This window comes from Calonectris borealis, chromosome 2 (assembly GCF_964195595.1).
Source record: "Calonectris borealis chromosome 2, bCalBor7.hap1.2, whole genome shotgun sequence".
Classification (NCBI taxonomy): Eukaryota; Metazoa; Chordata; class Aves; order Procellariiformes; family Procellariidae; genus Calonectris; species Calonectris borealis.
This window is the reverse complement of record NC_134313.1, coordinates 67,639,921-67,660,903: the sequence shown is the minus strand read 5'-3', so window position 1 is coordinate 67,660,903 and position 20,983 is coordinate 67,639,921. Positions and strand designations below refer to the sequence as shown.

Below are 20,983 nucleotides of genomic sequence, written 5' to 3'. Positions count from 1 at the left end.
AAGATCAATTTTAGAATCATTTTAAAAAAAAAAAAAAAAAAGGCAGCTTTACATCATCATCATCGTCTACGCGATCACAGGTTAATACACCTATATTGCGAAGAACCATTTCAAAACAAAACCACACCAGCTGAGCAGTTATTTTTTAAATGACAATGGCAGCGCAAACCTGCCACACTTAGAACACTCCAGCAGCTTCAAAAACTGCAGGGATGCAAGGCTAATAAAGAAACCATAAAGCGAATGCTACATCAACATTTAATAACATTCATCAGAGATTAATTTTCTTCCACATTTGCTTTCAAAGAGCATCAAATGGTTACAAAAGGAGTGTTCTGTTGTACGACCGTACTAACTCTGATTTTCCAAAAATTCAGGAAGAAATGGGGTTTTTAATATATGCAAGCTGCAGTGCAGCCAGCCATTTCAGCCAGGCACAGTGCCTGTAACACTCAAATGCTGGATCGTGTTCAAGTATCACACAATTCTCCACTTCTGCAACCCAATAAATATTTACAGATTTCAAAATGATATTCCCAGACAACGGTATCCTTTGTCTTTAGGCAGAATGGCAGAGAAGTGTAGCAACAACTGATTATGATTTTCATAAATCCACCTTTAAAGCCTTGCAGAAGTTTGTTTCCACATATAAAAGTTAGTGTTAATATCACACTTTTATTAATACTGTCAAATCAGAAAGCACAACAGTACGTGTCTTAGGGAAGGAGCAAACACAATCTGTGTATACCTTCTCGTATCTTTAGAATAGATGCTGGTTTGAATTAGTAATTGAACAGAGAAACAGAAGGACTTCCTCCTCAAACTTCATTTCAGCCAAAAGCAAGCTAACAGAATCCACACTACTGATGCATGGAGATAAAAAACAATCCATTTTCCTGAGCCATTTGCCTATACACTTGCTATGCAAGTAGTGTGTAAAAGCCATATTTAAAATGTGTGCACCCCGGGAAGGTTTTTCTGCCCTGCAGGTATAAATGTTAATCACACCTTCGCTGTTAACAAAGGCAAATATCTTGTGCTGATTTACTTCCTAAGCTATTAACATGCAGACTTTGAAAAAAACGTGAAAGCTCTGGAACAGTTTTTACAAATTTTTAGATGATCCTTGTCTATATTTCCTTCCCAAACATGCTTTTATTCAAGGTTAGTCTGGCTGATGATAACTTTGCAAAGAACTTCCTAAACATTTTGAGGCGACCTAAAAAATACAGTGCAACCACAAAAAAATGCAGATTAAAAAGGAGACACTGTGCTGCTTCAAATGTACTCTCTTCACAGGAAGAAAAAAGGGTTGGTTTTTTTTTCCTAACCTCTTTACTCTTTCCTATAAACTCATCCTAAGAAAATCTCATGATTTCTCAATTGTTTGTCATGAAAAATCACCAGCATTCAAAGGCGCTGAAGGCAGACATATTATAATTATACTTAGCCACTGTGTTTGAATCGCACACATGGCAATACATGGAAAGGTCTTGTCAACTGTGGTACATGCAGAATGCAAGAATTGGCCTTGTAATTAGCATTTGCATGAGAAGCATATCAGAAACTTGTCTTGTTATAGCACTGACAGATCAAAATACAACTTTTGGCAACGTCTGTAAATGAACAAAAACGCCAACATAGACTTAAACAAGGAAAAGAGAGTATAAACTGCTTCACTCAGGTAAAAAAAAAGAAAAAAAAAAGAGCGAGCTGTGATGGAACATTAACTATATTAACTGCGTACAAGAACTAAAAGCATCCTTTCCCCACTCATTATGTGGCATCCTCACAGTACAGCTTTATTAGCAAAACTCTTCCCTGAAAGGCTTGACTTTATTAACAGGTCTATCACTGTACAAGCAAGTTCACCTCCTTCCCTGAGTGCACTGATTAACCAATATCTTTAAACTCACTGAGTTAGCATATGTGATTAAACGTACCACAACTGTTGATCTAAAGGAGGTTGATAAGAAAGAAATCAAATAACAATTAATCGGGGGAATTTGGGACTCGGGTATCTGCATTTTATCTATATTCTTTTCTGTAGGCAGGGTTGATCTTGAATCACAGATCCAACTGTGTGACCTCTGGATCATCGACACAAACCAGGAACTTCTCCTTTGCCACAGGACGGTTCCAAGGCCCACGTTGTCAAAAGCTTTTATGACATGCATTGATCAAAGGTGCCAGAGAAATACTGTTATTGTACACCATGTCATTTTTATTTTTCCTTCTAGAAATCATCCCTCATGTGCTACTGCAATCTTGGCAATGGCAAATAAGTCTGTCTGAAAAAAGGTGCTTCCATCTTCTTGTCTTTAACAAATCCTATGATCTTGATTGTTCAGCAGAAGTTTTGTAATTTCTTACAGTTAAGACCAAAAGGCTAAGCAGCTGCCCCAGGATATAGCACATCCTCAGTCCTTTTAAACACCAAATTAACTTCCAAAGGATTCTTTTCAAGTGTATTAGTCAAGCCATACAGGGTTTGAGAGGGAAAGCAAGGTTACTGCAGATCATAGTTCTCTGTACTGTTGTGAAATACACTCAGCTCAAACTGAAGAAAAAACTCAGGTTAGAGAAAAAGCACATCAAGGAAACTACCAAAAAATATTGAGAGCTCTTTCCTATCTCCTAGGCAGAGATGAACACTGCCATCAGAACAAAACAAAAGAAGCCGATGCCAAAATGCCAGCCAGCTGAGTGTGGCATGGACACTCTGAAACCACCCGTGTCCAGCTGGACTTTGGACAGATGCTCCTTTCTGGAGCTGTCTGTGCTGGCGAAAGAGTTACTGCTCTCAACCCATCCCACACTATCTGTCATTGCCTCTTTACCTCCACCAACATCAGTCATGCGAGTAACTCCCTCTAATCCAATTCAGTCAAATTGAGCCAGATTAGCTTAAACATTATCAACAGAGTAGGTTTTTGCTAATACAGATCACTTTGGCTGAAAAGGACTAGGAAGATCTCGTTTGCTGCACAGCTGGCAGATCAAGGGGTCACAAGTATTTGGGATAAATTAATACAGTAACATCTTCCATGAGCACAGACAACTGTAGAGCACTCACCTGCCAAAACTCCTCACAGCCCAAGAGATTATCCAACATGTCAAGAAGAGCTAAATATGAACCTTAGTGTTTGGGGCTTCTCACCTTCCTTAATCTGTGTAGAAATATTCAATGTCTCACAGCATTCTTTTTTTTCCTGTAGCACTGATAAAATTGTCTTGTGTATTAGTCACCTACATCCTCCGTTCTTCTTGCTTCATTAAACATAGCTCCCTGCTGCCCTCCACCACAGTATCAATAGCCCTAAATTAATCAGAATCAACCAGTGTGTTTCTCAATAATCACCTTCTGTTTGAAAACACATCAGTACCATACCTTCCCAATCTTAGCAAAGTCTAAGCAAGCAAGACAGCAACCAAGAGCATCGCACAGAACAGAGTGAAATGTCAGAGCTAAAATGATAGGCTCCTGCAGTTGAATATTGATTTCAATCCAGTGCATCTTACTTAAGCATCATATTGTACTGTCCTCTCCAATGTCAAATTACATTAAGAAAAAATATCCCAAAACTATGTACACTACACTTTCCTCTGTGGCACTTGTCACTTTTCTCTCCCTTAGCTTCCCCCAGATTGTATCAAAAGCTTTCCATCCGGCACTCACTAACTACACTTTATATCCCACATCTCTCCTTTTGCCATCAACTCCTGTTCATTAGCTACTCCCTTGCTAAGCTACTGCCCATTGCCTTTCCCTGTTCTCCCTCAGGAAGCAGGCTCCCAAACACACAAGTATACATGCATACACATATATATCTACATCTGTGTCCAGATTAGGATTTTGGAGGCGTGTTCTCCAAAATGGTTAGTGAACATGTCTGGACGTCTACTACAGATGCATATTAGCTAGCATATTAGCTAGCGCGTTGACACTCTGAAAGAGCTCTTTCTTTAATTTAGCTCAATAAACACAAGGATTCTGCCAGAATCACAGAATGACCTATCTAGATTAGACCTATCTATCTAGACCTATCTTGACATTAAAACACACCTTTAAATTCTATGTCTGGAAAGTTCAACACAGTTCAAAACTGCACACGTCACAGGAAAGGTGACACAGTGCTACACAATTTCCCTCAGCCTGCATTAGGCTGTAAGAGGAGTTTCTCTCCAGTGTTGGGTGGGCAATGGAAGGCCCAATCCACATCACCAGAACCTGTTAGCCACAGGATCGATGACATATAGTGAAGAAATGTATTACACTTAGCATTCCTATAAGTTGCTGCCATTGTCTCTCCCCCTAACAGGAGGGCATAGCTCTGTGCAATGGGTCTCTCCTCCCAAGCATTGCAACAGGTTCAGTTTCACAATGGCTGTTGCAATACCACAGCCTCAAAGGAATAGCACTCACAAAAGTACATAATCCCATTTTACTGCGAAGCAAACAGTTTTGTTCGTAAGCCACAAAGTAAGAAACATATCACAAAAAATGTTGATGGAAGCTAAACAGCTGTGACATTCCCACAGAACAAAATATGATTAATAGTTTCAACTGTGAGATGGAAACAACATTTCTTGAATGTGTGATCATTATGAAACTCACTCTTGCAATACCAATAACGTACAATGGAAAAAAAAAAGCAAAATCCTTTTCCCTTCATTTTTAATATGAAGTACTCACATAATAACAATGCAAACTAGGTTTTAGGCAACAGGAGAAAATGAAATGAAATCTTACTTTAGAGGCTCAGGAGGGAGTTTAGTTCCCGAAAGATTAATCTGCATCAAAGCAAGTGAGCTGCTGAAAAACTGTTTGAAGGAGGGAGGGACTTCTTTTCCTTTTCTGTAAGTAAACAAATTCATTAAGAAGTAGCATCTAGACACTCCTCATTCCAATAAATAGCGAATGCAAGCCGTCAGAATTGTAATGATCTTTTACATGTTTAATTTGCTCTACCTTCAGCAGCTCTGTAATCAGTGGCTTTCAATTAGCTTAGAAATATAATGTCATCAAAATGTTGATTCAACAAACATTCCTCAGCATTACACTACTGCTCAGAGACATTACTATCTAGCTTCTGTTTGGTAAACTACAAAGAATGATCGTTTAGGTCTGGTTAATAGTGAACATACTTGTATCTTATGAGTAGAAGATCAAACAGGACATTTCAAAAACCCTGAAATTGCCTTTTCACCACTATGAGTAATTACTCAATGCTGGAGTAGCTTACCGCCTATTAGGTATCATCTCTGATATTGACCCAAGACACTGATTTGAAGAAAAGGGAAGCTAATGTTAATATTTCTTACAATGCAAGTATTCTACAAAGTCAGTGTTCAGTCTCAAAGACTTTCAAAGGGACTTCCTTCCACGAAAGGACAAAAAAGGAAAAAAAGCATTTGTAACCATCATCAAATAGTGAAAAATACAAACTTTAAAAACCAAATTTAAAGAAAAGTCAAGTCAGTCAGAATTCAAAGCCTGATGTTATGCCTCTTAGAGACAAAAGATATACATAGATTTTCCACTGCATCAGTATCACAGAAAATGTATTAGACAAGGTAGCTTATTTTAAAGCCATCTAGCAAAGAGCGGAAAGGGAAACAAAATATTTTGCTTGGAATAAATAATAACTATTTCATAGAGAATTAAGACTTCTAAGACTTTTATAAAGTCTGAGATGTCTTCTTAAAAAGAAAGGTGCAATATGAGAGCAAGAAATTATAAAACAAAATATTGCAGGAGTTGAGAGTAATTACATTTAAACTGTACCTGTGAGAAAAAAGAGTCCTAGAGAGGCTAAGGACAGCTAGATGCTGAAGACATCCACGAAGGAGGGCTCCACATACCTGGTTTAAAACAAAGAAGATTGATTTTACTTTATATTAACCCAGAAAAGTACCTAGGGATAGAAGGTGCAGAACATTTCCTTGGTATTTGAATCTCCACAAAAAACATCTTTACCATATCTAGTGCACACTCCGTGTTGGATAAATCCAGATGAACAAGGGCATTTGGCTGGGCCAAAAAATTGTACAGGCTCTGTAATTAATGGAGAAAAAAAAAAGAATTATCCCTGTTAATTTTGATATTATGACACCAATTACTGGATCGCTACTTCTCATTACATTTTAGGCTTTTATTATAACGTTGCACTACAAGAGCTGTATCTGAAACTTCTTTTCACATAATCAATACAACCTGTTTTACTTTTGAAGGTTATACTTTTTTAAAACAACAGGGGAAAAAACGGCACTCAGACTACATTTACCAAACATTACTCTTTGCAATTCACTTTCACAGCAAATGATAATTAATTTAGTTAGAAATACCTTGGAATGTCACTCAGGTTGCTGTTACATTTCAGAAAGGCTAATTGGTTTGTAAGTTTAAGCCAGCCCCTTTAAGCATAAGGGAAGCAGCTAATTTGCATTTGAAGCCCACGGATACTTCTTAAAATCAGCAGTGCATTAAAGGTTTAAGGGGTAATACAGAACAGGTAACAAGATTTTAATATTGATGGCTTCAGTAATGCATAGGATATGTCATGCAAATGTTAGCGCCTGTAAAACTTTTTGCTATACGCTGTTTTATTTTGGGCTTTCTTTAGTCTCAGAGAGCAACACAGAAAGATAAAAGTATGACCTAATTCACAGAAATGTGGAACGCTCAACTCCACATGAAATGTAGCCAAACAGAGCATGTTCAACATTTTTAAAATAGATTAATTTTTCTAAAAATTAGCTCATTTAGGCCCTATACCTACAGTGCAAGAAAGGTCCCTGCTTTAAAAATCCCTGTGCTTTGCTGGGGTTTATTTTAAATGTAAATAACAGGATTTCCTTATTCTTATTGGAAAACTGTTTCACAGATTAAGAGATCTCAGTATTAATAATCTTTTTCTTTGAACCATCTCTCTCCCTCTGACAGGAAGCCCCACTTTTTGTATTTATGTCCCTTAAAATATTGTAGGTAGACATCAGATTTAAGCATTGCCTATCAAAGTTGTACGTTTTATTTTACTTTTTGTTTTTACATTATTTGCTATGTTATTCTCCCTTTAAAAGCAATTCGCTGTGTGTCTTCATTTACGTTTAACTATTTGTCTGCTGCCTTTTAAATCCTCCTGTCCTACTGAAACTTTCACCTCTTATGTCTGAAAAGACTAGTTCTTCGAATGTGCTGATGAATCTGAAACCAGTAAGATTTGTGAAAAAGTAACAGTCATGTCTGACTGCACTTTAAATGGTAAGATTGGGCGACTCTAGTGTTGCATATTTTAGACGCTCAATACTTGAAGAATTCAAAATCTGACACTTACATGCACACAACTTTTGATGTGAGAGAAAAATACAGATGTAACAGTCAAAAAGTGAATACATACAAATTGAGAACTAAGTGGATTTTGTTATGGAGAAAATAGAGCTGCACCTGTATGGCAATTGATAAACTGAACAAAGGAATTTCAAAAATAATTACATTCTTCAAAGAATCATGAGCTTCAACAGCATGTGTCAAGGAGATGCACAGATTTATTTATACAAACAAAAATACTGAAAACCAGAAATTAATTAAGTCTTTCCAAGTCAAAAGAAATCAACTGTTTCCAACCTTCCAATGAAAAATTTGTAACACAGTTATCACTAAAAAGAAGATAAGTTTTTTTAATTATGTTTTGGTCACTTTCAAATAGACCTCAGGGAGCATGGTAAGTCCACTGAAACAAGTGGTGCATTTGCAGTTTTCTCATTTATCACTGAAAGCATGAACTAAAATTACGTGGATTTGTTTAGTCATGTGGGGCAATTCAATTCTCTGACTGCATAATGAAGAGTAGAGATCAAAATGTTTTTTTTCTACCCCTACTAGAACTGTACTGAAAAAAAGGCGAAAAAGGATCCAAACAAAACGGCTTTGCCCTTCTCTTAACAATAAATTAAAAACATCCATTAATTCACAAATGAGAAGAAAGTGCTTACTGAAAGATCATCACCGCGGAGCGCGTTCCCTGAGAGGTCAAGATAGACAAGCGTGTTTGCGATCAGCGAGTTGGCACTCAGTGACTGGGAAAGGCTATTCACCCCTGCCAAAAAAAAAAAATGTTAGTACTCAACTTAGCCAACTCTAGACAAAACTAGCCCAGACCCTGCAAGTGCACAATTTCAGTGAACACAGACATACATAAATGTTTAATGACCTCCTGTTACCACCACTGTACTGCAGCAGGAAGACAGACAGATCACAAGGCAGATAGGAGACTCTTCCCTGCCATAGCGTGCCCAGTTTGGACCACACTCCATTAGCTGCCCTGATGGAGCCACAGATCCATAGGTCCTGGATCCAGGGAAGAAGTCTTTTTGCAAAGTCTGCAATGGCTTTAACAGTACAATCCCATTTTGAAACAGATTTTTAAAACACAGATTACTCCATAATGTTAAGGCAGTGTCTTCTCGCAAACAATATTTAGATAAAAAGTATATGTGGAAGTAGATGAAAGTATCTGTGGAAGACCAAGTACATTAACAATTATAATTTCCAGAACTTCAAAAGCAACTGATGAGACCTAGAAACTAAAAATATTTCAACTACGTATTTGCCTGTACTTTCAGAAAAATGGTTAGTTAATTAAAATATAAAGATATGCATAAAGACTCTCAATTTCTGATTAGAACAAATACATACTTTTCACATTAAAATTAAAAAGCTCACATTGGGAACAAACCAGTCAGAGCTTTCTTCCTCTAAAATTCTTCAGCTTTTCCAAATACAAATTAGGATGTAGCTATTTCCAGCAACTCTAACTTTCATCTGAGGATTCTGTAGCTTATCACTAAGTTTTTAATTTGTTGTAGATGGCTATTGCTGCCTTTCAAGCAATACATGCATGTATTTCTTACATGCGTGTGTTTTGTAAGTGCCTGGCCAAAGCTATAAAGTAGGCATGTGTTTTGATCTACTACACAATTTTGGGCAATTTCTCAAAGCTGCTGGTCGGTGAAAATGGACTGGCATTCAATGGACGGAACACGTCCATTCTTCAATTAAAAACTATTATGAAATGGATTTATCAGTGAGGATGTGGAGGAAGCAGCTAGCAAGCCACTGGAGACCAAAATACCCCATTTCTGTGCTTTGGTTTTCCAAGCTTCCAAATATTAAGAAAGTCTCCCATGTTAGTAGTATGGCTCTTGGTTTCAGGAGGCTTTTGATACTGAAAAGAATCGAAGCACAGTGACATCTCTGCCAAGTCTCAAAACTTTTCCGTTCGGTATTTTTCTTTTATCTTAACATTGCATTGTTGAATCCACGCCCTATCTATAAAGGTAAACTGCAAAAAATACTTTTTGAAACTTTGAAAGACCCAAAAACTCTGTTTAACCACTAGAGCTTATAGCTCCGCATTCACTTTAGTGAGTCTTCTCAACAGCATTTATAAGCAACAAGAAGTAGTAGAAATGAATGCAATATACTGTCAACAATTCAGCATATACTATCAAGAACCAACTCTGGGAATTCAGGAGTAGTGTCTGAGTCTGGGGAGAGAAGATGACCTATCAAACAATCTGTAACGTTGCTGCTTGTTTCATGTTTAAAAAGGGCCAACTACTCAAAATCAGCCACATCACTGAAAGCAAACAATGTGAATGAGGGATTTTTTAATTAGCCTTTGGCTCGGGCTCAGAAAAGAAAGCCTTATCTTTGAATGAGTATACTAGAATTTTCCATTTAACCAGAATCTTGAAATCAATAAATTTTTGTTTGAACTTCACCTTCCTCATGCTATACTCTAACAGTAATCTCACTTCCATTTGCAGACAATCTTTCATGCTCTTTTACCACTCTCAGGAGGCTCAGATTGTTAATAGCTCTCAAGAACTTTGAGATACAATATTTGAACAAAGATCAGCTGGAAGTTACCACCTGAACTTCACTTCTCAATTTTAGAAACTTATCTCGAATAGAAAGTGCTTTTTAAATAAGGTCAAAATCAGTGAGGGATTGTGCAGAATTTCTGAAACTGAGAAGCTCAAAATAAAAAAAATTAAAAGAAGAAGAAAGGCTTGAAAAACAATCCATGCACCTTGGAGTCTACTGAATCCAAGATCCAAGGTCTCCTTTAGACTTTCCCCACAGAAAATATTACGATATTCCCCCCTCAATATTACAAGTTTAAAAATAGCCTCCCAAGTTAAAACCAATTCAGTACTGGCTTCTTAAGTTAAAGGAAAACTGGCTAAGACAGACAGCTTTGCAGACAACCAAAGAGGTGAAGCTGAGTTTCTTCAGGTCCAGAGGTCCAATTTTAAGACATCACATATACTTTTTTAAGGAATTCTGAGGAGCTGCCATGGGACAATATTCATGGTGACATGTTACTCTCTGGAGAATAGATAGTCATTGCAATGTCTGGAGTAGGATTCACATGAGGTCAGTATTAGACATACTGGAATATATTTTCAGCCTTTGTTTAAAGATTGTCTTAAAAAACTGTGTTAAAAGCCTTCTGAATTCTTGTCATAACCTCAGAATTCATTTTTACCGGCAAGAGTTTTGTGGATTAACTTCATCAAGCTGGCATTTATTCTTTATGAAGACGGAAGCATAGCTAGAGCGTTCTCGTGACTCAACGATCACAAGCACTTGCTGAAATCCTTCAGATCACATGCAGAAAAGCACAGGATGAATGAACATACCAGAACTGCATGAATTTCTGTCAAATTCATGAACATCTAATCTCAAGAGTACACGTAAAGTTAGTCAAGATTCTTAATCAATTGCTTGTCACCAAAAACAGAGTTAGCAGTGGAAAAAAACAACCCCAGAGTTTAATAAAGTCTTTTAAATGAAAATCATGATTGAACAAATTCAGTTCAGGGTTTACTATTTACTTGAGCATAACAAGAGCTACAGAACACTCAAAAAACAACAAAAAATCCTTCTCCCCACCCATATTCCCCCAGGTCAACCCTTAAAGCTTAGGAGAACACAGAATCTGCACTTCACAGAGCAATAATTAAAAGAATAAAAGAGCACGGCTCCTATCTCTTATCAACTGATGTCCTTTATAGACCACAATGCACTCATCTTTTCCAGGTCATCAACATCTGTGAAAAAGTTGCAATAATGTCAGTGTATTTTTTCTATTTTTAACACTCATATTCTATACAGGAGACCCTGAGTTTGCGCAGTTTGTTTAAGAGGTCAATGCCTCTATTATTTGTAAAACAGCAATGCAAAAACCCTTGAAAGCTTCTGACTTGTGTTTCAATACTGTTATTGCTTTTAAAATATACATACATTTCAATTACAATATCAAATTGGAAATTTGTAAATTATAAAACAAAAAAGTCTTTACTCAGAGCAAACCACTTAACACCCATTGTCACAACACTTGGTTTCATAAAATAATTGCGTGCAAAACATTTGGAAAATTCACTACACATTTTTGCTTCAGACATCTTTTTGAAGCATATATGAAATGTATCATTTACGCCAATTCTAAATTCAATCTTTCTTTACAATACAAGTTCAAGCCCAAAGCTTACAGAAGCGAGTTACAGTTTTTCAAAGCGCTGAAGGGGACACAGAACCCAGCCCACGGTTCAGCAACTCAGGACTGCAAAAAAGCAGCTGTGCTGTTGAGAATACACACGCAAATAATTTACAGAATTAATTACTTTATAATCTGGTAATAAAAGGTATTATTAGGATGGAACCTGAAACTTTCAGAACAGAAAAAGAAGCATACTTATAAAACATACCTTTAGGTGACAAAGAGGTTTTAGATAAATTTAAATGTTTCAGTCCCTTTGGAAGTTTGGCGAACTGGATGCTCAAAGATGACACACCTGTTGGGGGAGCAAAGAGAAAATGGACGTTTTCAGGTTAACTGTGTAATCGTAGGTTTTCCCAACAATAACACCAGGGGCAAACCGCACTGGTGGAGTTAGAGGAAGAACTGCACTCACTGTGGGGGTGGGCCCAAAATGACCCTGTCTTTTTATGACCATAAATCTTTGAAATGACTGATGTAGTCAAGATCCCTTCTTTGCTAATCACTGAACAGATAGCGAACTTTGCTGTTAACGATCAGTGAGCCACCTTAAGTAGTTTAAAAACTATATAATGCACACATACTTTTGAGAAGGAGTCAAAGGGAAGATATTACATATGTCAAACAGTCAACACTTGGGAAATCTGGAAGCTTTATGGTTCAGCCAAAAAAAAAACCAAACCAACAAACCCATAAAAAAAAGAAACAGAAAATAAAACTCAATGGTACTTCACATGAAACTTCAAAACTTTTGTTTTCTTTTAAAAGGAAGGGCTGTCAAGGCAAGAGAGACACCCACGTTAGCTAACACTGATCTCTTTTTCTCAGGTAAATCCTAAGAGTTTGAAACCTCCACCAAGTCGTAATGGCCACTTAATTCCCTTACAGTAGCCTGCACGTTACCAGCCAGGGCACAGGCTTGGAAATGCTACAACCACTTGCGATCCCAAACAGTGAAAACCTATTAAGATGCTGACACAGACTGGACTATCTCAGCACAAATCCAACAGAAGTAAAAAAAAAAAAAAAAGCACTTTTCATTAAAGCCCTTTCTCAGTATATCCAAGTTCCACACTCCATAAATTTAATCCCTCCATTTAAGCAAAAGATTGAAATTTGATTAAGAGGGCACATCCTAAATAACAATGGAACCAATCCATGAAATATTTATTAGAGGAATAAATCAACACAGAAACTCCAGGCTTAACCTGAGGTGTGAAATATAGTCCTCTACAGCAACTCACTCGCAGAGAAAAGGGCAAAGAGAAAGGGGGTAAAGCCTTTTACTTGTTTCAAAACACAGTAAATGAAAAAGCTGATTCCCTTCTCCCATATGCAGATGTGAAACAGTTTGCTAGTATGTGACATACACGTTTACTCTAGCCAAGCCGAACAATTTTAACATCTTACCAGCACTGGGAGTTAAGGATCCACCCAGTTATAAGATACGGGAATCAGGTGCAGAAAAGAAAAAGTGCTTCTGGTCACTCAGGCCCTTGAACGCTCTTTAAGCCACCCATTTTTGCTAACCTCGTAACAGAGATGAGAGCTCTAATTGGCAGAAGTAGAGTTAACTGCATCCAGGCACACAGTTTTGAATTTGAGTATATCTAGGCTTCAGTATGTTTGTTTTGCATTATTTTTAACAAAATATGGGATTAAATTCTGATCCTAGTAGAGCCAAAAGCAAAACTCCCATCACTTTAGCATGGCTAGATTTTAAAGCCAAGATTGATAATAAACTTTCCAGGTGTTAGTCTTACAAATATTGACAATACCATAAAGGGACACCTATCACAAATTAAGAGACTGGTCTCAGTGTAAATCACTTCATATAAACACTGCTTTGTATTTGAACTGAAGCCAGGTCCTATACCTTAGTAAAACTAAACACACTTCACATGTTACTGGAATTAATGTAATAATACAACATCTTTACTTATTGGTACTCAATAATATATAGCTTAGGGTGTTTTTTTGTTCAAAGAAGGCACAACGATATGTTCTTCCCCATAATTCACACCACTCTTATTTCCCTTATAATTGCAAAGTAATCTGGTTGAACTTCCAGTTCCTGCAGGTGATTTTTCGAGATATTTTCCGAAATTCATAATCTTATATGAATCTCCATTATGCCAGCTTTTACTTGTGAAATGCTTGCTGCCTCTTCAGTTTAATAAAGTCAAATCTACCTTACACTCAGTGAATACCAGATCACAGGACACACAAATCTTTCTTAAACTGAAAAGCTGCAATATTTGCACATTGCAATTATAGTTAATTTCTCTTTAAGTACTCATATAACTTATCTAATTCTCTTAATGAAAAGGTCAAATCTTAATTGCATATGTGATAGGAGAGACTGAGATAATGAAAAAACCCTACTAATTTCTCCAAGTTGTAGTTTCTGCATTTCATTTGTATCTTGTATGTGGATACTGATAAATGGTTTGAATCTATAGGTTTGTTGCAAAGAAAGTACCCACACTGATATGTTTTCAAATCAAAAAAAAAAAAAAAAATCCCCTGCACTGTAGAATATCTACCAAATGCTTCGGTCATTTGTTTTGTTTTCAAGATAAAAATGAGTTCCTTTTAAAAAAAACTTTTATGTAACAAATCTAAATACTCTTCTCCAAAAGCAGAACCAACAACGTGACAGCCTTTTTTTGAACTTTCAACAGAAATTTTTGTACAATACAGTTAGGCCTATGGCATACTGTAATAATAATGTTCTTCAGCAAAACATTGGCTTTCACGTGATATGGATTCTTAAGGAGGCCAAGCGGTAATCAGCAGACAAGAGGTAATCAGAAGAGCTAAAGCAATTCATGTGAACAATTTTAAATAAAAAAATACTCTGAATAAGTTAAAAACAAAAATATTTTCATACTTGTTTCTAGTCAAAAGGAAGAGAGATACAAAAGAGGAAGGGGAAAAAACCCTTCCCATCTTTTTTTCCTCACTGAAACAGTGGGAGAGACACCTACAGAACTCTGTGTTAACAACGTTCTGAGTCAGTCAGGTTGTAATTAAAATGATTTTACATTTTGAATCATGATAGCAAAGAAACTGGAAAATTTCCCCAAAACAAACCAAATAAAACAAGAAAAGGTTCACTGTAAAAAATTCTTATTTTTCTTCTGGCCCAAGAGAAGCACAAGATAGTCTGATCTCAGAACACTGTGTGCCTGGAATGCATTAAGCGAAGCAAATGGAAATCTCACATGGGCAGCGCTGAAGGGTCAACTCCAGACTGAAAGAATGTAACCTTATTTTAAAAATAAATGCCTCTCGGGTGAAGAGAGAGTAGACAAAGGAGGGGAATGACTTGACTTGATATGTACTGAAATCATGCCTAGCGGTGCCTAGTCTGAGAAAAGCTGAGCTGTTCAGCTTGATTTTCCATCTTGTGGAGTCAACAGCACTTCGCTCCATAAGGATGCCAGTTATGCCAGTACTACTGAACATCGCCAAGTACTGACAATACGACGGACTAGCGCTATTCCTGAAAAAAGGAATAGTTTCAATACTGAAAATAAGTGCGGAATTATGGCTGAAATAAAACCACAAAACCATCAGGAAAATATAATCCAAGCAACAAAGTTGCCACATGCTTCATCTTTCAACGGATTACATTGCCTTTAAAAATGCATGCTGCTTTATTTACTCTCTAGTCCTAAACAGTCACTGTGTTCTATCTTCCTTTAAAATAAACCTCTATGAAAATGTAGTGAAATCTAATTAAATCCATGGTTGGTTTAAGCCATTTAAATATCTCTCAACAAGCTAACGGATACATATAAATCAAAAAAGAATAGCGATTCTCAGTCATTTGTGAACAACAGGTATTTACAATAGCATTACACATAGAACAATAACCTATTATTCAGGAAAAGCTGAACGGAGCAGCAGTAATCCTCCTATTACATTTGTAGGAAGAGAAAAATATAAATGTTACAGTACCTCTATCTTCAAGTGGATTGCTAGCAAGGTTGATCGTATGGAGTCCTGAGTTGGGATTATGGGCTAGGGCACTGGCTAGCTTCTGTGCAAAATCTCTGCAAGAAAAGAAGAGAGTGGAAGAAACACTCCTGTTATCTCCTGTATCAACAGCACATTCAGAGGTTTAAAAATTTCAAGGGATTACTAGACAGAAGTGGCCTATCCTACTGCAGAGCAGTAACTGATTCTTCACAGTTTTAAACAACGCTTATCTGGCTAATTTGCTATCTTTCAAAGCAGGTTATTTTATTATTTATTTATTCTGTGGCCTAAGAGACTGAAGGGAACTCAATCAAAGCTCAAACTGCTTTTGATAAAGATCTGAAGATATAAAGGAGTTACACAGAATAACTTAAAACTTGACCACATCTTCCTTCTCCTCCACGCCACGCATGGGTGGGATATATACATCAACTTGCATACCACTATGTCCCTTCACTCGCAAGCCAAGCCCCTCACTTGCAGCAGCTCTACCAACAGTCACTCAACAGATGGGCTTTGCAGCATATCCAAAAGGTCAACAAACTAGGAGTATTTCTGACCTTGTAAACCAGCAGGAATAACACTCTCAAAGAACAGCAGCACACTGATGAACTGGTCTTTGCTTGCTTCTTTTTACAGTGAGAAGCATCAAAGTACATAACTGGCTGACCACAGTCCTAGCACCGTGTCCCAAGAGAGACAGTGGTATATCAGTTCTATAATGCTCACTACAGCCAGGCCAGGTAGCACAGATAGCTTTGAACTAACTTTAACCAAGTATGGTAGGTAGCTGTAGTAGCATGACCTACCTCTGTTTCAAATCCATTTGAGCGGCAAGGGAACACTGCCCCATCTCAGAGCATTTTGCTGCAGCTGGACTGCCACCACCCACAGCACTACGTTCAAACTGGCTCGGGTTTTCCTACATGACCACTCTGTCAGACTCAGGTGGAGACATGCTCCTTGCATTAAGTCACAAGGCTGTTGGCTGTTACCAGCTCTAAGACAAATCCTCCGTCCTTGTACCTACTGGGAAGCTTTCATGTATTAAGGGACTGGCCCTACTGTGTGCTTTTTTTAAACTGAGACTATAATTTCAATGTTCTTACTCCACCTAAGTTAGATACTGAGGTAGAAATCAAAAATATCCCTTGAGCTTCCTTCACAGAGCTTTTTTCTCTTTCTGCCTTAAAGTACAGTATCTTACCTCCTCTAGGCCAGTGGTGGAGAACTACCAGCTACATTGCTAGAATAGTGCTAATTAACACTGCCCGTTTTCGTCAGGATAGATCCTGAGGAAGTGATCAGCCTGTGTGCTGAGAATAGCAGTGGGGGTAGCATCCTCTTCCAGTCTCTGGAAAAGAGTGGAGACTGGACAGCAGTAGTATCAATACCTTTTGGTTATCTGTTGTTGGAATGTCTACTTGAGTACAGACGTTCCACAGAAGTTTAGCTTCCCTTTGAAACCCCATGTCTTTAGATGGACCCCTGGAGGTAGACCAGGTTCCAGTGCTGCAAATGCACGATGATGTGCTGCCTTCAGGAAAAGTGTATTCTCTTCCCAAGATACAAGCAGCATGTGAATACAAACACTCAAAAAAAACGAAATTCTGGGCTTGAATCTGTGCCACCTGACAGGCCTCCGGGTATCCTGTTTTGCTACCAGCTGTTGCTGCAGAAGACTACATATCTCCTGCAGGTCCTCGATTACATTTGCCAACACTCTGTGGATACCCTCCAGCATTTCAAATGGTACTAGATGCCTGTGCTTAGGCAACTGAATCAAGCTCCTTGTGTCCAGCCAAGAAAAATGAGGTTTTGAGTTAAAAGACAAACAAAAAAACTGTTCTTCATGGGGAGTTTCCTCCTCTTCCTTTATCCCTAACAGATTCTTGTCATTACAGTGTTCAGCCTACACCTCCAGGCTTGTTTACAAACTCTGCTCCAGCTTTTCCCACCAATATAGGCAGGACTACCAGAACTTTTTGGATACACTTGGGGTGTGTGTGAACTACTTAGCAAAGGCACAGTAAATTGACTGCCACCAGAAAGCACTGGATTACTCATTTAGGCCGCATGGGGCTCCACAGCTCATTTTGGAAAAAACTAATACAACTGCCCCGCTCCTTGCGCAGCCTCTACCATAAATGGAGGCACCTGGGCTCTGCTCACGGGGCAACATCCTTTCCTCTCGTTGTCCACTCTTTGTTTTAAGTCCTAAAATTTATTGCTTTTTTTGGCTGCACACTTCAGACACACAGCATGCAATGTAAACCTGACACTTTCTATAAAGCATCAAAGTCGCTCTGTATGCATTGCACAGCCATGCCTGACTGAACCGAGGACATTCAAGCTTGGAGGTAAGACCCAAAGCTGGGGAAGATGAGATGCAACGTCACTGGCAAAGGCCCTTCGGGTACCAGCAGCAGGCACCTCCGTTGTTCCCACTGTCATGGCTGGCCACTCCCTTTGGATCAGGGCTGCAGAGGACGGTGTGGAAGGCAGTAGAGAAATTCTGCCTGCCAGCTTTCAGAGAGTACGTAAGCGCAACAAACAGATCATTTTCACCACCTCCTGCAAATAGGCCTTTGCAGACTGAAGAATCCATCTTGCAGTTTCATGGAAATGAATATTCTGGTTATCACATATTGCCCCATTCCTCTAAAACACCTCACGGATGTAACTCTCTTTTCAAGCTCATTTGTTCAGGTCATCCTGAACTATTTTTCCTTTCCATGTGCATCATGTTAGGATGCTACCTTAGTTAGCATCCTAACAGTTACCAAAACATTAGTGTTTGCTTTATGCATTAAAGCCATCCAAAATAATCTAGACTGCACCCTTTATGTCTGTTAAAGAAATGGCAATGGGGATAAAATGTTAAAGAGCATCTAAACTGGCACAAATCTTATCAGACAGCGAGTTTCATCTGACAACCTGTTTACCCCAACAGCAAGTCCACATTTCCCTAGTCCCGGGTCCTTACAACTACTACTGCACAACAGTTTGCTGTCTCATCAGATGGGAGAATGACAAGTGTTATGGGGCCATGTCCCAAACTAAATCACAGAAATGAGTGGCTGGAGGTAGAAAAGAATGGAATTGTCTTAAACTGACTCTGCTGCAGAAGGAAATATGCTCTTGCAGCTGCTCAGGTTATTTCTCAAAACACTGCTCTTGGTAGCTCTTTCTTAACCCTGCTCTGGCAGTCTGTGACAGCTAATTAAAAATGACTGGTCTACAAGTTATGTGAAGTGAAGATACCCAGTAACAAGAGGATTTCCTCCTAGCAAGCAGATATGATAACTGGCAAAACTGATAAATGCGTCCTTGACAAAAACAGACAGACAATGCTGATTGGAGCAGATACACACCAAGGCATATAGATGGAGACATGAAAACCAAAGTCACAGGTTGATTATCTGTCAAGTCCTGTTAAAACCGAAACCAGTTAATCCAACTGCGATAAGTTAAGGTAGGCAATGCGCAAAGGTAGTCAATATATCTTTTAATATTCATGATTATCACTGGATTTCATGGCACATACCGCAAGAAAAACAAGATTAAACTCAGGTGCTTATGCTTGAAATGACAGCTATTAACGGCAATGCACTAGTGATCAGAAAGTTTGGGTGTAATTCCAAACTCCACCTCAAGCTTCCTGTGTCATTTAGGCAATTTTCTTTTAAAGGTATTTCAATGCAAAATGCATTTTAAAAAGGGGAAAAAGACCCAAACAATGGAAGAGGAGACGATGTAAAGCACACCAAATATTTTCCCTCTGCTCATTTCCCTTCTTTATTTTTAATTTAGTGTAATGTTCTACTTCTCCCAACTTTCGACTGCTTTTTTTATTAACATAAAAATTCTTTAGCACTAGACTTTATCTCATCTACATGGTCTTGGATGCTACTCTAACACTAAAACTAGCTACAAGTACTTCCAGCTGGGCTAGTTTGTACCTTGAACTTTGCTTCTATTTCCTGGGAAGGGGAAAAAAAGCAAGTATCTGGTAACTACAACTTACTGTATTTAAAACATGTGCAAGGATTAAGTTGTATGGCTTACCTCTATGTACCCTTCTTTTAAGGCTATGGCAAGGCATTAAACTTAATTATCTACTTTCTTGCTTTAAAAAAATTGCTAATTGCAATCCACAATAAGATAAAACCAGCTCTCTTGGGAACGAAACTATAATCTGTTACGCAAGACGGAATAGTATGCTTTTTTAACAAAACCGCAAACACTGTTTTTTAAATGACAAAAAGGTGTTCATACTTCTGTTGACAACTGTATTTGGAGACGAACAGCATGAATTGATTAAGGGCTTATGCCCTGTCCTGGTTTTGGCTGGGATAGAGTTAAATTTCTTCCTAGTGCTGTGTTTTGGATTTAGTATGAGAAGAACGTTGATAACACACTGATGTTTTAGTTGTTGCTAAGTATCCTGCTAGTCAAGGACAGCTTCCATGCTCTACCAAGCAGAGGCTGGGAGGGAGCATAGCCAGGACAGCTGGCCTAGCTGGCCAACAGGGTCATACCATGTGACGTCATGCTCAGTATATGAACGGTAAGCATGATCCAGGAAGTAGTGATTGCTACTTGGTCATCGGTCAGCACGGGTGGTGAGCAAGTGCATTGTGCATCATTCGTTTTGTATATTCTATCATTATCATTATTAATATTATTATTATTATTTTCCCTTTTCTATTAAACTGTCTTTATCTCAACCCACAAGTTTTCTCACTCTTACCCTTGTGATTCTCTCCCTGTCCCACTGGGGGCGGAGGGGGAGTGAGCGAGCGGCTGCGTGGGGTTTGGCTGCCTGCCAGGTTAAACCATGACAGCTTTTATCCGATCCATTTTGCTCCACTTAACCCAACTCTCCACGCAGAATCTTAAAACGCATCAGTTTAAAGGGATTTCTTGGACATAAGGAACCTTCAAAAAAACCTGATGACAAGCTCGTTGACTACAGGCTCCTCAGAACAAGGTAAACGTCAAGCATGAATTGTTTTTAATGTTTATTCTGGGTAACACACATCACACATCATTTTTGCTGGGAGTAAGCAGTAACTAATGCAACATTTCAAAGGAATTACTTACGTTCTAAGCCCGGCATTCTCTAATACCAGTTCTTCCAATCGATTGGACCTACTCACCACTCGCAGTATCTGCTCACAGACATCAGTGGACTGCCACAGAAAAGACAGAACAGCGTTAAAGAACACAAACATGGAACAGACAGATATTGAGTTATAAGCCATACATCGTAACGGGATCCAGGTTGTGATCAGCTTTTTGTCATACATAAATAATAAGTAAGAATACCAGGAACATCCGAGAGAGAGTCACGATGGCAACAGAGGACTTCTGGAAAAGACTCAGGGAAGCGAGAGGCAGACTAAAAGTGAGTCATTTATGAA

The 20,983-nt window shown here is 38.3% G+C and overlaps 1 protein-coding gene across 4 annotated transcripts in view; it reads right to left on the bottom strand.

Annotated features, from left to right (window-relative positions):
- Positions 1-20,983, bottom strand: part of CARMIL1 (capping protein regulator and myosin 1 linker 1) — a 198,133-nt gene that overhangs the window by 78,645 nt on the left and 98,505 nt on the right. For all 4 annotated transcript variants that reach the window (XM_075142229.1, XM_075142227.1, XM_075142228.1 and 1 more), the window contains 7 exons: positions 20,664-20,752; positions 15,537-15,631; positions 11,779-11,865; positions 7,996-8,099; positions 5,981-6,058; positions 5,789-5,865; positions 4,754-4,858 (listed from right to left, as the gene is read on the bottom strand). In XM_075142229.1, coding sequence (XP_074998330.1) covers positions 4,754-4,858; positions 5,789-5,865; positions 5,981-6,058; positions 7,996-8,099; positions 11,779-11,865; positions 15,537-15,631; positions 20,664-20,752 — 635 coding nt within the window. The remainder of the gene's footprint in view (positions 1-4,753; positions 4,859-5,788; positions 5,866-5,980; positions 6,059-7,995; positions 8,100-11,778; positions 11,866-15,536; positions 15,632-20,663; positions 20,753-20,983) is intronic.